The sequence below is a fragment of the Erpetoichthys calabaricus genome, chromosome 3, assembly GCF_900747795.2.
Source record: "Erpetoichthys calabaricus chromosome 3, fErpCal1.3, whole genome shotgun sequence".
Taxonomy (NCBI): Eukaryota; Metazoa; Chordata; class Cladistia; order Polypteriformes; family Polypteridae; genus Erpetoichthys; species Erpetoichthys calabaricus.
The window spans coordinates 121159399-121174402 of NC_041396.2; the positions used below are offsets into that span (position 1 = coordinate 121159399).

General features: G+C 40.7%; 1 protein-coding gene across 1 annotated transcript in view; it reads right to left on the bottom strand.

Moving 5' to 3' along the window:
* The window catches only part of LOC127527084 (cation channel sperm-associated auxiliary subunit epsilon-like), a 125732-nt gene that overhangs the window by 82491 nt on the left and 28237 nt on the right, over nt 1-15004 (bottom strand). The window contains exon 3 of the mRNA XM_051924702.1: nt 7776-7848. Coding sequence (XP_051780662.1) covers nt 7776-7848 — 73 coding nt within the window. The remainder of the gene's footprint in view (nt 1-7775; nt 7849-15004) is intronic.

Below are 15004 nucleotides of genomic sequence, written 5' to 3' on the forward strand. Positions count from 1 at the left end.
TACCTCTACTCTTAAAAGCTGATCCTAATTTATCTGATTTAGGCTCTGCTGCATCTGCTCAAAATTTGCCTAACTAAAATTAAATTTACCTGTTTCATTTCTGAATAAGCACACTGTGAAATGTGTTCTATAATGGTCACTAGATCCTAATGGCTCAATTACTTTTATTCCCAGAATCCTAACCTGATTATTACAGAATACTAAATCTTAACAGGCTTCCCCCTAGTTGGTGTTTAAAATACAATGTTTACAAAGTCACTGATTACCTCCAAAAACCTGTGCTCCAAGGCTAAATCAAAACAAGAACAAGTCAGAGATCAAAGGAATGGTCATCATAGGTTTTAGGTATTGTACATTCAAATTCCTGTTCTAATATCCATTAATATAAAACTTAGATTCACATTAGCAACATTAGTTACAAAGTTAGAACTGTACCCTTTTGATTTGCTTTCAACCCTATTTCTTATAAAAAATTATCTATATGTATGGAATGATTACAATAAAATTAATAAAAAAAAAAAAAAAAGAACTGTACCCTCCTCACTATTCCACCAACAAAGCAAATCATGTCCATCTGAAAATTCATATTGGAATGAATGGGTGGGATTATGTGATAACATGGGTATCAGATAGTTCAAGCGTAGAGAGCTCCATTCACATTTTGAACAGAATCCAGAGTGATGAGATAAAACAGTTATATATAATCACCAAGTCAATGTTACTTTGAGGAAATTCAGTGAATAGAATTGAGCTTGTTATCCTGAATGACCTGTTGTTGTGAAAATTCTTCTAATATACTAAATAACAGCTACTCCAGGCAGAATAATTCTCTGAATGCTGATTATATTAAACAGACTAAAGAGTTGTGCCTGCTGTCTAAAGTATTAAGAAAGTAGAAAAAAAGGATTTCTTACATGAGCTCTGAATAATTCTTCACATTTTCGTAGTTGTAAGGGGGCCACAGTGTTACAGTCTGAAAAAAAAAAATATTATCTCTCTCTCTAAATATATATATATATATATATATATATATATATATATATATATATATATATATATATATATATATAATTTCATAATTCACAGCAACTTCTTGACACAGCACCCATACATCAAACCTCACGTATTTCAAAAAAAGGTCAAGGAGAACAGCTCATAATCAAAAAAACTGGTTTCTTACTTTGATAAAAAGAGATGGTGCCTGTTAATTTCTATTAGTATATCCCCATACTACTTCTAGCAATTCATACTTCTAATGGAGATTAATAATTTAACATTTTGATTGTTTAATTGTCATTTGCAGAATGAAACAGATATTTAAAAGTAAAGAAATAGCTTTTGGGTGGCGCAGTGGTAGCGCTGCTGCCTCGCAGTAAGGAGACCTGGGTTCGCTTCCCAGGTCCTTCTTGCGTGGAGTTTGCATGTTCTCCCTGTGTCTGCGTGGGTTTTCTCCCACAGTCCTTGTTGTATTTAATGAAGACTTTTTTCTATTGGATTTTAATCTCCACTTCACTTCTGTTTACAGAGATCGGTTTGTAGCGTGCATTGTTGCAATGTTACTTTTCTTGGTTGTTTATTAAATTACGGATTTTTCAAATGTTCATGTGTTTCCGTGTTTTTCTGTGTGCTTAAAACTCATTAAAAAAAGTGTTTACAGTGAGCAGTTCGTAAGGCTATTGCATGAATTCTTGCAATGTTACTTTTCTCTGTTCAAGGTTTTCTCAGTGTTATTCAATGTTTTTACATTTAGTTTACTATTACACTGTGCATTCTATGGTATAATTAACTATTTTTGTGCTTAAAAATCTTTAAAAAAATATATTTACATTCAGTTCGTACGGTCTGGAATGAATTAATTGTATTTACATGCAATCCTATGGGGGAAATTTCTTCGGGTCACAACCAAATTGGGTTATGACCAGAGTTTTGGAACGAATTATGGTCGTGACCCAAGGTTCCACTGTATTATCCAGGTTGTATTATTTTGTAACACTCATTGTACTTTATTTTTTTTGGGCATATTATATTTAATACATGAATAAAATGTTATGGCTTTGTTTATTTGCCTGGGGTTACAGATGTAAAAAAATACTAAAATATTATAATACAATAGCATCCAATCCTGACAGTAAGGTATGATTATGGGATTTAGGGCATTTTGTTATTGTCTACATAAAAAAAGAATCCGAAAGGGAAAATAGTGTCACCTTAGGACCCTACTATGACATAATAATATATTATATCAAGACAAGCAATGTTCCCTCTAAGGTGTATACATTTGCTAATGTGTACAACATTGTCCAGTAGCACACAAAGTTAGTTTGGAAATCCACTTCTCACGAGTTGCTTAAAGTTTATAAAGGAGGGATAACACAAAGGTAAAGCTTGGCTAGAAAACTCATACCTAGAAAACAATTATTAAAACCTGGTATGGCTAGAAAGCTCATTGGCAAATCCTTTGAAAACAAACATTAAAGTGACCCAGTTAGTTTTTTTTCTTTTGTTGGGCAAGTATTCATTTTGAAGTAACAATATCAAATTTATCCAAAAATTAAGATTCAAATACTCACAAAAAATGTGAGTATGATCTTTTGAAAGTAACAATATATTTTAATATATCTATATGTAGGTTAAATATTCTGGGTGTTATATATACTGCTGTATGCTGTTTCTTTATTTTTAAAAAATTGTTACTGTTAATCTGCGGTGGGTTGGTGCCCTGCCCAGGATTTGTTCCTGCCTTGCGCCCTGTGTTGGCTGGGATTGGCTCCAGAAGACCCCTGTGACTCTGTATTTGGATTCAGTGGGTTGGAAAATGGATGGATGGATGGATGGAGGTTAATGTTAATATTTTATTTTTTTTTGCTTGCAGTGCATCAACAAAGCATGAAGTGCTTCTGGCTAATGCCCAATTGCTTAAATAAGCAGGTGAAACCCACAGCCTTCAAAATAATGTAACACTTGAAAATGCTACCTCTTTGTAAATTTTTCAATCAGTCTCATAAAAAATGCAGTTGATGGAAATAGATTTGCCTACTGTGGGTTACAGCAAAAAAGTAATTTGATTAACCTCAAAAGTCAGCTTCAACCTAAGATAAAGGTGACATAAGAAAATTCATGTTTGTTAAACAGTTATGGGGATTTGGGCTCAGGTCAGACTCAAGTAACAAATTTAATGACTTTGAACATGACTCGAAAAAATCAAAGAGACTTCCAACTTGACTTTTACTTGAACAGCAATGACTTCCACTTGGACTTTGACTTCCACCTTGTGACTCATGAAGAGTTGATGTCTCCAGGCTGGCTTATACTTGACGCACCTACATGGGATGCAAGGCCTGTGTCACAAAAATGATGACAGACATCCACAAGTGGCTGGTGTACACTGGGTTCTCACCACATGATACGCTATATATCCAAAATGGTGAATTTATATGAGAGGGTGTTTACGTCAGAGGAAGAATGGTGAATAAAGGACTGAATATGATGCAATAGGTCATCAAAGTGCAAAACAGTCCTGCAAAAATATCTGAGAATATTATGCTTGCCCTTCTTTACCACATTTGTGGTAGTAGTAATAATTGTCATAACTATTCTTCCATCAGCAGAGTCTCACTTCCTATGCTGTGATATTGCTCAGTAGGCGAAATTGTCCAAAAACTGTCACCTATTGAGTAAGAAACTATCAATGTGTCAATTAAACGGGCACCAGAAGTATGACTGTATTTTGGTTACTTTGCATTGCGGTCATCACATCGGTTCAACATGGTAAGTATTAACAAGCCCTAAGTTAAACTCATTTGCACGTCATTGTTTAAATGAAAGCAAGCACAAAGGGCTGGAAACATGCTCCCAAGGATTATCATCCTAATTTACAAAGACTACTGTATTATCAAAAGAAAGTATAAATCATGTAGGATAAAATCACAGATGGAAATGTTAACAACCTTGAACTTTGTTTACCATTTGAGGCTACGCAAAGAGCAGTAAGTTTGGTTTATGTAATAATTAATATTAACAAACCAAAGATAAGTAAGAGCTAAACTGTAGATTGGTAATTGTGAAATTAAAAATTAAATTTGGTTTGTAATTTGTTCTTTGTTTTCCTTCATGTTTTGATTACTGCCTTTATGTTTGCCACTTTCATGTTTTGAACACCCTAACTAACCTGGTAGACATCAGAGACAGTTTTATTAACCTCTATGTTTTTATTGTTACTAGCCAACCCGCGGCGTAGCATACGCCGCATAATTATGTATTGATGGGTGAACACTTCCTGAAAGACACAGTTGTCCAAATGGGGTTGGTTTTGAGGATACGACTGTAGGTGAATGAAAAGATGTAACTCTGGAGAGGGCAACATACAATACAACATTTTACACGCTGCATACAGTGATTCACATCGAAGTATAGACACTGCTAAGACCATGGAATACCCCTCGCAAACTGTTTTACATGCTGCATACAGCGATTCGCATCCGCAACATGATTTTTCTTAGATGGTCCTGTCACATCCACCCTCGCACTCGAAGCATACACACTGTCTGGTCATGTACCCGGTCGCAAGAGAAACTCACAGAGACCCGCCCACCAACTCTAAGACCATGGCGTGTAAAACAGTTTACGATGGTGGACGCGGTCGTGCGTCATAACCAAAAAGAATACAGTGGAACCTTGGTTCACGACCATAATTCATTCCAAAACTCTGGTCGTAAACCGATTTGGTCGTGAACTGAAGCAATTTCTCCCATAGGATTGTATGTAAATACAATTAATCAGTTCCAGACTGTATGAACTGTATGTAAATATATATTTTAAGTTTTTAAGCACAAATATAGTTAATTTAACCATAGAATGCACAGCGTAATAGTAAACTAAATGTAAAAACATTGAATAACACTGAGAAAACCTTGAACAACAGAGAAAACTAACACTGCAATAGTTTGCGTTATAGCGCTACCAACCGCTGGCTAAAAACACTTTTTTTTAATGAGTTTTAAGCACAGGGAAAAAAATGAACCATTTGAAAAAATCCGTAATTTAATAAACCACCAAGAAAAGTAACATTGCAACAATGCACACTACGAACCGATCGCTGTAAACAGAAGTGAAAACAAAATCAAGCCCAGTGCATTCTTTAACTGCCTTCCTACCTTATGAGTCCAGCCCCCTCTCTCTCGCCCTGCCTGTGTGTGTGCGTCTGTATCTCTCTCGCACTGCCTGTGTGTGTGCAGGTCTCTCTCTCGGGCTGCCTGTGTGTGTGCGTCTGTATCTCTCTCGGGCTGCCTGTGTGTGTGCGGGTCTCTCTCTCGGGCTGCCTGTGTGTGTGCGTCTGTCTCTCTCTGGCACTGCCTGTGTGTGTGCGCGTCTCTCTCTCACTCTGCCTGTGTGTGCCTCTGTCTCTCTCTGGCGCTGCCTGTGTGTGTGCGCGGCTCTCTCTCTCTGGCTGCCTGTGTGTGTGTGTCTGTCTCTCTCTGGTGCTGCCTGTGTGTGTGCGTGGCTCTCTCTCTGGCGCTGCCTGTGTGTGTGCGCGGCTCTCTCTCGCGCTGCCTGTGTGTGTGCGTGGCTCTCTCTCTGGCACTGCCTGTGTGTGTGTGCGGCTCTCTCTCTGGTGCTACCTGTGTGTGTGCGTGGCTCTCTCTCGTGCTGCCTGTGTGTGTGCCTTTGTGTCTCTCTGGCGCTGCCTGTGTGTGTGCACGGCTCTCTCTGGCGCTGCCTGTGTGTGTGCGCGGCTCTCTCTCTCGCGCTGCCTGTGTGTGTGCGCAGCTCTCTCTCTCGTGCTGCCTGTGTGTGTGCCTGTCTCTCTCTCGCACTGCCTGTGTGTGTGCGCGGCTCTCTCTCTGGCGCTGCCTGTGTGTGTGCCTCTGTCTCTCTCTGGCGCTGCCTGTGTGTGTGCGCGGCTCTCTCTCTGGCGCTGCCTGTGTGTGTGCGTCTGTCTCTCTCTGGCGCTGCCTGTGTGTGTGCGCGGCTCTCTCTCGCGCTGCCTGTGTGTGTGCCTCTGTCTCTCTCTGGCACTGCCTGTGTGTGTGTGCGGCTCTCTCTCTGGTGCTACCTGTGTGTGTGCGTGGCTCTCTCTCGTGCTGCCTGTGTGTGTGCCTTTGTGTCTCTCTGGCGCTGCCTGTGTGTGTGCACGGCTCTCTCTGGCGCTGCCTGTGTGTGTGCGCGGCTCTCTCTCTCGCGCTGCCTGTGTGTGTGCGCAGCTCTCTCTCTCGTGCTGCCTGTGTGTGTGCCTGTCTCTCTCTCGCACTGCCTGTGTGTGTGCGCGGCTCTCTCTCTGGCGCTGCCTGTGTGTGTGCCTCTGTCTCTCTCTGGCGCTGCCTGTGTGTGTGCGCGGCTCTCTCTCTGGCGCTGCCTGTGTGTGTGCGTCTGTCTCTCTCTGGCGCTGCCTGTGTGTGTGCGCGGCTCTCTCTCTCGGGCTGCCTGTGTGTGTGCATCTGTCTCTCTCTGGTGCTGCCTGTGTGTGTGCGCAGCTCTCTCTCTCGTGCTGCCTGTGTGTGTGCTTCTGTCTCTCTCTGGCGCTGCCTGTGTGTGTACGCGGCTCTCTCTCACGCTGCCTCTGTGTGAACCGAGGTTCCACTGAGGTTGACTAATGAAAAGTCAATGTGGCTCAGAGGTACATGTGGAGTCTAGCAGAGACAAACGTGAATGACGCCCGGTGTTGTGAGTTGCTGCATCCGAGTTGGTGGGCGTGGCTCTGTGAGTTGTCGTCGTATCCAATGGTCTTAGAGTTGGTGGGCGTGGCCGTCTTGCGTACTTTCCATGGGTGGCTACTTGTCGGCGGCTTAGTGAATTATATATATAGATTCTGATTACATCAATTCAATGCCATTCTGCTTATGTGTTTTTCATTGTAGATTTTTTTTGCAAGGGTGCAGCCATTTTCTGCTTATACTTGCTATAATGTTGTGTGGTTGCTAAATAAGACTCACAACATCATAGCATTACAATATTTATTAGATAGCCATAAACATTAACTAACTTTAAGCACGTAAAGGAGAGTTATTGCAAAAGACTAGTGCTCCAGAAATAAATCAAATTATGGAAAAACTCTCTTTCTTGTTTCGTTTTTACTTTGGATTTTTGTGAATATATTCTAATGAATAATATTTGTCTGGAACCTTGCTAACAACCATTACAATTCCTCAGGTTTGCTCTTTAGTGATCATTGCTACTCAAAATATAAATCTATCCAAAAGATCATTTAATAAATCCTACTGAACATGACACAAGAAGTCACAACTGACCAAGAAGTGTAAAATTTCACCTGATAGGTATTTGTTGTTTTATTTTGTTATATTCTATATTGGGAAATTCTGTCTTTCTCTCTTTGGAAATCAATGATAAAGTTGATACCTACATAACCTTCCACAGTCTTTCTCATGGTACACTGGCAACAGGAATCACTTACCACATTTTTAATGTAATATTGATTTTGTGTTCTGAAACTTGTGCTGGTCTCCATATGAAGCATATCCTTCTTATTGTTAAATATTTTAATTTCAAGTCCTGCACTCCTCACATATGAAATCTCAGCCCAAAAGGACACCATTTCTGACTTATCAAGATAAAAGACAAAGGCATCACTGCTGTAGTGAAAATAAACATATGGACACAGTAGTATCCCTGAGGAAAAAGAGTTTTTGATCTCATTCTTCAGAGGGTATATTTTAGTCTCAATTATACCACGAAGAGGTTCAATGAAACTAATATAATTATCTGATCTCACATAGACAATCAAAGGAGGTGTAGAATCAGCCCATTTAAGAAGTTCATACAGCTCTGTCATGCCATACTTGCAGTGATAAAATCTGTTTGTAGTTGACTTTACCAGAATGTTCATTGAAGAATCTGTAGAAAAAGAACAAAATAAAAAGTAACAAAGTCAATTTGTGTCTGCTTCAGTGAAAACTATTGTATATGTTGTCTTAAGGGTGAATGTAGGTGTGAAGATTAATGTGCTATGTGATGAAATGGTGCCACATTCTGGAGAAGGTTCCCTCAACAAAATCTGGCTTCATGGATCCTTTTATTAGTGGAGAAGGATAAGTAGAGAATTGGTTATGAATCTGTAGCTAAAGGTTTAACGTGTGACCATTCTGATCTTGAGTTTTATTTCATCTTACATTGTTTTACTTAAGACGGGAGAATGGGGCCATGAACAGACACAGCAGAAGCAAGCTGACAGGGAGAATACAGATGAAGTAATAATAATAATTCTTTGCATTTATATAGCACTTTTCTCACTACTCAAAGTGCTCAGCAATTGCAGATTAAGGGCCTCGCTCAAGGGCCCAACAGAGCAGAGTCCCTATTGACATTTACGGGATTCGAACCGGCAACCTTACAATTGCCAGTGCAGATCTCTAGCCTCAGAGCCACAGATAGGGACAAGGTGAAAACAGATAAGGGAAAACAAATCCAACCGCTCAAGAAGTAGTAGTAGTAGTAGTAGTAGTTGTTATTTATATAGCACCCTTCACAGACAAGGGTCACAGAGCGCTGAACAGCAATACAATACAAAGCATAACAAATAAAACAGAACATAAACATTACCAATAAGATAACAAACAAAGAGGAACTACTCAGCACTGATTAAAAGCCTGTTTAAAAAGAAATGTTTTCAGTGTTTTTTAAAAGAATCAACAGACTCAGCTGCGCGCAGTCCATAAGGCAGGCTATTACACAGTCTTGGTGCTACGGCTGCATTTTGGACTAATTGAAGACGTGAGATAGAGGACTTGCTCAGACCCGTATAAATAGCATTACAGTAACCAAGTCGTTAGGAAACAAAAGAATGAACAAGCATCTCCAATTCTGACTTTGAAACAGCAGTTCTTAGTTTAGAAAGATTTTTTTAAATGAAAGAAACACGCACGGCTGACTGATCTTACATATGAGTCTAGCATCAAGGAATGGTCAAAGATGTAGACTCGACTTAATAGCAGGACAGACAGAAGATAATTTTAAGATAATCTCAGAATGGAAATCAGGAGGAGCAACAATTAGTACCTCAGTCTTTCCTGAATTCAACTGCAGGTAATTACTGCTGAACCAGTCAATAACCTGACACAGACAATCAACCAAAGTGACCAAAGTATTAATTTGATTGTGTTTAAAAGAGAAATAAAGCTGTACATCATCTTCATAGAGATGATATGAGGTATCCTTAAAAGAATTAAGAATCTGTGATAAGGGAATAATATATAATGAAAAAAGTACAGGTCCAAGAACCGAGCCCTGTGGCACTCCACATGTCAAAGGAGCAGAGTCGGATGAAAAGCCAGACAAATAAGAGGAGAACCAGTCCAAAGCACAGCCAGAGACACATAACAGCTCTAATCTATTAATAAAGATTTGATGGTTCATTGTATCAAAAGCTGTGGTAAGGTCTAACAGTACAAGCACAAAGTACTGGCCTGCATCAGCAGCAATTAATAGATTATTGAAAATGTTAAGAAGAGCTGTTTCTGTAAAAAAACCGAAAACCAGATTGAAAAGAATCAAAGAATCACTGCTCCTCTAAGAAAGCACAAAGAAAGGCTAAGAAGGCTATCAAAAGGTGCTGGTGTGCACCCTGTTGGGTGATGGTCAGTCAATATATGGTCACGGGCTGTTGTCTGCTTTTAGAGTTTCCCCATGTTAGCAAAGAATGAATCCCATGTTTGACAAGTGTATGTTCCAAAGACTGTGAGAACAGTTTATTATTGTGAGTGTCAGCAGATATTAATTAAGATATTAAGAAGCTAAGTGTATTGAGAGACTGAGACGTACTGGAAATTGGAGACTGTGACTTACTGACATCATCCTTGCAAGTTTAAGTGCTGAGAGTTTTGTGTTCTGAGGTGTGAGTTAAATAAAACATAAATCTTGCTCGTGAAAATTTTGCTTTTTTTTTTGGTTGCAGCTAAAGAACACTGCACAAATTTTTAAAGCTTTTTTCAATTTTCAAGATTCAATGCTTTATTGTTATGTGTGCAAGTACAGGTACCGAGTACAATTAAATACACCACAGACAAAATAAATTCAAAAAGTGGCAGAAAATGTAAGTGCAAGATAGCAATAGTGGAGGTGACAAGAGAACTGATTATTCATGTAGGGAGCCAAGTGCCTGTGATATTGTGTGCTGTTTTCATCACATGCTGTGGAGCTTTACGATCCTTAACTAAGCAGATGCTGTACCAGGATGTAATGCATCCTGTGAAGATGGATTCCACTGTACACCTGTAGAATCTGAACAGGGTTGTAGATGACATCTGGGCCTTCCTCATTTTCCAGAGGAAGTAAAGGCATTGTTGGGCTTTCTTAACTACTGCTGCAATGTGACTTGACCATTTAAGGCCATCAGTGACGGTCACCTTAAACAACCTGAAGCTGCTAATCTGTTCCACAGCCTCCCCTCAGATGTAAATGGGATGATGCACTCTCACCTGCTTGCGGAAATCCATGATCATTGAGGGTGAGGTTGCTGTCCTGGCAACATTCTGTGAGGAGTCTGACCCCCCTCTCTGTAAGCCATCTCATCGTCCTTGCTGATCAGGCTAATTATGGTGTTGTCATCAGCAAACTTAAGGATGGTATTAAAGATGCACTTAGCCATCCAGTCAAAGGTAAAGAGAGAGTAAAGCAGGGGACTCAGCAGGCTGCCCTGTGGGGTTCCAGTGTTGATGATGACGATGGACAAGTTTTTTCCACCAATACGCACATGCTAAGGTCTGCCAATGAGGAAGTCCAGGACTCAGTTAGTGAAGAGCTGAGTCACAGACACAGGAATTTAGCAATGAGCTGGGATGGGATGACGGTTTTAAATGCAGAATTGTAGTCCACAAACAGCAGCCTGGCTTAACAGTTCTTGTTGTCTAGGTGAGAACAGAGTAGTATGAAGTACTATGGAAATGGCATCCTCAGTGGATCTGTTGCAACGGTAGGCAAACTGAAGGGGGTCCAAAGTGTTCCAGCACCAGCCTATCAAAGTGCTTCATGGCTATGGAAGTAAGTGCCAATGGGCAGTAATCATTAAGACAGTCTGTGTTATTTTTCTTTGGTACAGGAATGATAGATGTGTTTTTGAAGCAGGTGGGAGCAGGTGAAACTCTCAAATATGTATTAAAAATGTCCGTAAACACAGCAGCTAGCTAGATGCAACATGTTATTAAAATGCGACCTGCAACTCTGTCTGGGATGGCTGCTTTGCAGATGATGACTCAGGAGAAAGTCCTCCGCACATCATCCTTGGAAATCCTCAAGCTTGAGTCTTGCGGTGCTGTGGGCTGAGTCAGTGAGCTCGAATTGGGTGAAAAACATGTTCAGCTCATCGAGGAGTGAAGCGGTGCTAGTTGTAGCCACATGTGTCCTGGATTTGTAATCCGTAACTGGATGCCCTGCCTGAGAGTTCAGTTTGTGAGCACACTGGGGCTTTGCATGTGTAATGGCTTTCCAAAGATCATAAGTAGTTATATGCCTGGTGTTTCTGTCAAAATGATTTATGACCTTTAAGCCCCGCCCCCTCTGGGCTGTCATTAAGCCCCGCCCCCTTTGAAACTGTCAAGGGGTTTTTAATGGATGTCTGCCCCTTCCTTGAATCCGTCCCCCACCCATCTCCCGAGGACAAGTCTAGGCATGTCAGGGTCGTCGACATGTGCCCAGGTATGAAGGACCTGCCTCTACCTCGGCTCCCGGTCAGGCAGGCCCTGATGACTGGCCCCTTTCACTTCCTTGCTCACTCCTCCCGATGACAGGCCCAGAGCATGTTCCAGCTGGAGCAATCTACCTTATAGCCTTTCCTGCCTCTACTGTTTTGGGTAAGAACTCCTGTATCTATCTATTACTTTAAATATCTAAACTTTGGTTTAGCACTTGTAAACCCTTTTTTATTTTATCTAAGTCAAGCAGAGAAAGACCCCAGACAGTCTTTGTGCTGTCCATGCTGTTAGCAGGAACGGGTTTCCCCCACAGTTGAGGTATGAGAGCGGAGCAAGCAGTCTCTGTGTGTGATGCCCCAGGGGGCCGAAGCTCCAGGCGTACAAGCCGGCAAGTGGCTCTCTCTGTCTACACAGCAGAGTACCTGGGTCTCTAAAAAGCTGACAGTCTCTGCGCCCCTGTGAGCAGGCACGTGTCAAGAGCTGTAAAACCCCTCCTGCTGCGTTCTGCACAAGCATCCTTATCAGCAGCTGGGTATAGCTGCAAACACTATGAGCCCGGAGCTCCGCTAGATACAGCCACAGGCTGGGAAACTGACAGCCCCCTAACCCCTCCCTGCTGTGTTGTGTTGCGCACTCGAGTACGTACTGTTTAGGGGCTGAGTTCTGCGCAGGCACTAACTGTCCTATAGCTGTAGGATATACCGCTGGGGAAGCCTTTGTGAGTTCGTTTGCAATCTCACACCCCCAACCCCTTGATGGCTGCCCTTCTGTCCATGATATGTAAAGGTTGTACACAGTTAAAAGGATTTTAAAAATCATACGCAGTTAAATAATAGACAACAGGGACCTTTTATAGCCATTTGAGACGTATAAAAAATCTATCCTTGCCTTTATAATTTATATAAAACAATCCCTTTTTTCATACCCTTTTAAATATAGTTTGATATAAGCCTTGTAAAAATCACACAGACGTATGCAACAGTTCCCTTTTAAATTGCGTATAAAAAGCTATCCTCGGGTGTATAATTTATATAAAACGGTATTTCCAATACATATATCAGCTGGCCCTAAGGAAACATATTGTGGAAGCAAGCGTTTAATTGTCTAAACTTTAGATTGCCTTCAACATGCAGTCATTCTGGGGATAGAGAAAGGCGCTTTAAAACAATCTTTGGCAATCCACGCTTTCTAAAGCACATCGCCAACAGCTCTGGCAGCCTGAAGCTAAGGGGGTGGGAGTTCACACTTCAGCTGTTAGTCCGGCTCAATCCTTATGATGATACAAAAGATGTTCATACATAATTACTTTAACATAAGTTCGTATCTTCCAGGTTCAGTTTAAAACTAACTAACTTAAAGTGAGGCCAGACATTTGCTAAAAGAAATCTACACATAACAAAGGCTCCTTTTTTAAAAATATCAGACTTTTTGGTGTCCGGCCAAAGGTTTAGATGTAATTATTGTTCATACAGACCATTCTGCACAGAGCATCGACAGTCAATATAACGGTAAGACCTATTCATGATTATTATAAGCGTTAAACGGGCATGTTTTAAAACGGAGGGGCTGAATCCTTATATTTTATCCTTAATATTTCCAAGTTGATTCTCCGGTAATTCCCTTTTAAAAATGAAATTTGTTTACAATGTGTTTGAGTACTTGTGTAGGAGCGTGAGCGCGCTCGTGTGTGTGTATAAATTGTAGCATTTTAAATTTCTATCTACAGTAATCCCTCGCTACTTCGCGGTTCACTTTTCGCGGATTCGCGACTTCGCGGATTTTATATGTAAGCATATCTAAATATATAACGCGGATTTTTCGCTGCTTCTCGGGTTTCTGCGGACAATGGGTCTTTTTACTTCTGGTATTTGCTTCCTCAGTTGGTTTGCCCAGTTCATTTCATACAAGAGATGCTATTGGCGGATGGCTGAGAAGCTACCCAATCAGAGCACGCAGTTAAGTTCCTGTGTGCTGCTGATTGGCTCAGCGACGGAGTGCTGCATTAAGCAGGACGTCTCATCTCACTCATTCAGCATTAACGTGCTCTTGCTACTGCATTCAGGGGATTATCACCTTCATCATCATCATTTTTACTGCGCAGCATATTCATCACCATCATCATGTCATATATAGCTACGTGTACTTCGCTATACAGTAAGTGTAAACTTATCTATCGATTTCATATTGCTTAGCAGTTGTCCCTGTTATTAATAGAGTAAAGGGTGGGTTGTAAACAATACAGGGAGGGTTTAAAAACATCCAAATACATGTTAAATAATTAAATAAATATGGTGTCCCTACTTCGCGGAAATTCAGTTATCGCGGTCGGCCTTGGAACCTATCTCCCGCGATAAGTGAGGGATTACTGTATCTGCATGTACGACGATTAATGTACAATGTTCATAGGACTGAAGCAAACAATATTAGTTTTTTTTTCTCTTACCGAAACGGACTTTACAATCAATTAAGTTTTGTCTCGGCGTCTGAAAATTCAAACTTGTTCTCTCTTCTGAGAATATTCAGGCCTGGTTTAAAAGTGCAGGCCGGTTGTGTAATAGCTCGGACACCCTGAACAGGGACCCAGGAATTTATATCACGGCGAATGCTTAATAGACATAATGCAGTTGCGGAGCACAAATGTTTATCAGAAGCGGGATTTGAAACCACACTGGCATCTGTCCCTTGGATTTTAAATCCAAAGCCTTAAACAGATCGGACCTCTGGGGATAGAGAAATGCGTTTTAAAGCACTCTTTGGCAAAGCCTTTGGGAACAATTCACACCTCACAGGCAACAGTTGTGACCAGGCTCAGGCCAGATCATGATCTTTAAACCCAGGTCAGATCATTCGGGGGTCAGTGTTTTCTGTACGGAACCGCCTGTTTTTAAAAGTCTGAGATAATGAAACATTTTTTTTTTTTGCCTTATAAACTTTAATTTGGATAGCCGGTTGGAGACAGCCTCCAAGGATGAACAGGGACCAGGACCTTACTGCAACTGTGTTTTCATTCCTCTAAATGAAGTGTAATTATTTTAATACAGCCTAATAGTCCCAAAGTTCGGATGATTTTTAGACGTATCAAGTGTATTGTTGAATAATGGGGTAAATGAATAGTATAAGATGTACCTGTATGTATGAGATTATATCTTAATACACAGGGAACCTGAGACCTGGTTGTCTGTTTTTATTTGCGTCTTTGAAAAGTTTGTATGTATACATTTTTCTGTGGTACCTGTTTATTTTTTCATAAAGGTCAGGTATCTTTGTAAGACGCTCGTATAAAGTTTAACTTTTGCCTCGGCGCTCAAGTCACTACGTTCGAGTATGAATTTCATTTGTTTATCCAGTTCACGTTCTGTAGCGCT